The sequence below is a fragment of the Olea europaea genome, chromosome 2 (assembly GCF_002742605.1).
Source record: "Olea europaea var. sylvestris chromosome 2, O_europaea_v1, whole genome shotgun sequence".
Taxonomy (NCBI): Eukaryota; Viridiplantae; Streptophyta; class Magnoliopsida; order Lamiales; family Oleaceae; genus Olea; species Olea europaea.
This window is the reverse complement of record NC_036238.1, coordinates 10,496,434-10,498,982: the sequence shown is the minus strand read 5'-3', so window position 1 is coordinate 10,498,982 and position 2,549 is coordinate 10,496,434. Positions and strand designations below refer to the sequence as shown.

The 2,549-nt window shown below is 44.8% G+C and overlaps 1 protein-coding gene across 1 annotated transcript; it reads left to right on the top strand.

Moving 5' to 3' along the window:
- Positions 1–831: 831 nt before the first annotated feature.
- LOC111372209 lies at positions 832–2,040 on the top strand. Its single transcript, XM_022994437.1, has 2 exons — positions 832–1,527; positions 1,624–2,040. Exons 1-2 carry the CDS (start codon positions 832–834, stop codon positions 2,038–2,040), a joined length of 1,113 nt encoding a protein of 370 aa, XP_022850205.1.
- The last annotated feature ends 509 nt before the right edge of the window (positions 2,041–2,549 follow it).

Genomic DNA, 2,549 nt, shown 5'->3' with positions numbered 1-2,549 from the left:
AAAGCCTGAAGGCAGACGATCACGTGACACACTTGAAAGACACTTTTCGAACCCTAAGAAGGTACATGATGAAGCTCAACCCCCTCAAGTGAGCTTTTGGCATGCCTCTGGCAAATTCTTAGGATACATGGTCAATCAAAGAGGAATTGAGGCCAACCCTGAAAAGATCAATGCCCTCCTCGAAATGAGATCACCTCAGAAAATCAAGGAAGTCCAAAGCCTAACTAGACGAGCGGCAACTCTCAACTACTTTGTCTCCAAGGCTACCAACAATGTCTCCCATTCTTCAAAGTGTTGAAAGCTGAGAAGAAGTTTGAATGGAATGAGGAGAGTGAAGAGGCCTTCCAAGGCCTGAAAAAGCATCTAGGGCAGGCCTCTCTCCTCTCCAAGGTAAAGCCCAGTGATATACTTCAATTATACCTGGCTGTCTCCAATGAGGCCATTAGTGTAGCCCTAACTCGAGAGGAAGAAACCACCCAACTCCCCATGTGTTATACTAACAAGGCACTTCTATCTCCGAAAACTCGTTACCCCGATAGGGAGAAGCTAGCCTTGGCCTTGGCTACAGCTTCCAGGAAGCTGAGGCCCTACTTCCAGGCACACTCCATTCATGTGCTGACCAACTTTTCCTTGAAATAAGTGCTGCAGAAGCCACCTTAGGAAGACTACTAAAGTGGGTAGTGGAATTAAGTTAATTTGATATTGTCTTTAAGACAAGGGCAGCCATTAAGGGCCAAGCCTTAGCTGATTTCGTAGCAGAATTCACTAGTATACCCGAGATGGAAGATGTTATGGAACTTATGGAGCCCTCCACGTAGAACTTGTTCGTAGATGGTTCAGCTGGAGACACGTTCAGGAGCTGGGGTGGCCCTTGTTAGCTCAGAGGGCCACAAGTTGAACTCAGTTGTGAAGTTCGAATTTAAAGCCACCAACAACGCTGTTGAGTATGAGGCGCTCCTTGCAGGCCTCAGGTTAGCCAAAGAAATGCAAGTAAGGAGGCTACGTATCAACAGTGACTCCCAGCTAGTGGGAAGCCAAGTGAATGATAGATTTTCAGCTAGGGATAAAACCATGGCCTCCTACTTGAAGATAGTGATGAACCTCCTCCCATCTTTTGAAAAATTCAAAATAATACAGATTCCTCACATCGAGAATGCACTTGTAGATGCACTCTCTAAACTCGCGAGCAGTAAGGACTCTAAACTACTTCCAATAGTACCGATCGAGTACCTCCTCACACCATCTACAGAGGCCCCCAAAGTGATGTCGATTGAAAGAACTCCCACCTGGATACAACCTATCATAGCCTACCTAAAGGACCAAGTCATGCCCACTAACAAGGATGAGGCTTACAAGCTGAGGAGGAGTTTAGGTCATTTCCTCTTCATTGATGACGTACTCTACAAAAAAAAGCTTCTCCTCCCCACTTCTTCGCTGCATGGGGAAGATGAAGCCACCTACATTCCAAGGAAAATCCACGAAGGTGTTTGTGGCAATCACTCAGGAGGACTAGCCTTGGCAAGTAAGGTACTGAGGCAAGGATACTACTGGCCCACCTTGAAAAAAGATGCGCTTCAATTTGTGCGTAAGTATGACAAGTGCCAACATTTCTCTCCCATTTAGAGGCAACCCTCACAGGAGCTAACTGTCGTCTCTAGCCCATGGCCCTTCTCCAAGTGGGGCATGAACCAGATAAGTTTCCTACCTAAAGGCAAAGGAGGTGCGAACTTTGTTATTGTGGCCATTGATTACTTCACGAAGTGGGTCGAGGCTGAACAGCTAACAAAAATCATAGAAACAAACACCTCCAAGTTCTTCTGGAAGAACATCATATGCCGGTTCAGAATTTTCCACTCCATAGTTTCAAACAATGGGAGACAGTTTGATAATAAGAAAGTCAGGAACCTATGCGAAGAACCTGAAATCAAAAAGCACTTCTCAACGCCTCATCATCCTCAAGTCAGTGGCCAAGTTGAGGTTGTAAACAAGACAATCAAGCATGTTCTCAAAAGGAATCTGGATGCATCAAAGGGAGCCTAAGTTGATGAGCTGTCTCAAGTGCTTTGGGCAATCCAAACTACCACCAGAACTCCCACAGGGAAAACTCCTTTCCTCCTAGCTTATGGCACCGTTCTTTACATTTTACTCTATTGCAACTTATATGAATTCATATACGCATTCTACAAACATCGATTGGTAATTATTGTACAATCGTTATGCAACCATCTCGTTGGATTCTGAACATCCTCTCCCGCGCCTTTGAGCCCCTCCCATACCCTTAATTTGTCCATTTGAGACCGTCCACCTGTTTTAGAGTGTTGGACCAAACTTATATGTGTGCAGGTGGGTCCACTATCTATTGACAACATATTCAGGGGTCAATACGACTGATTCTTACAACCCGACAAGATTGGTTGTTTTCCATTACAACTCCACCTTGCTTTACCATCTCATATGTTTGAAACAAAGCACTATTGAGACACATATGATACGAACATGCAGAATTCAGAATTCATTCTCCAGGTTTGGATTTCCCATTAGATACAGCC

Coding starts and splice junctions, on each gene's coding strand:
- LOC111372209 (XM_022994437.1), top strand. CDS start 832: ATGGTTCAGCTGGAGACACGTTCAGGAGCTGGGGTGGCCCTTGTTAGC. Junction 1,528..1,623: donor GACTAGCCTTGGCAAGTAAG/GTACTGAGGCAA, acceptor TCTCCCATTTAG/AGGCAACCCTCACAGGAGCT.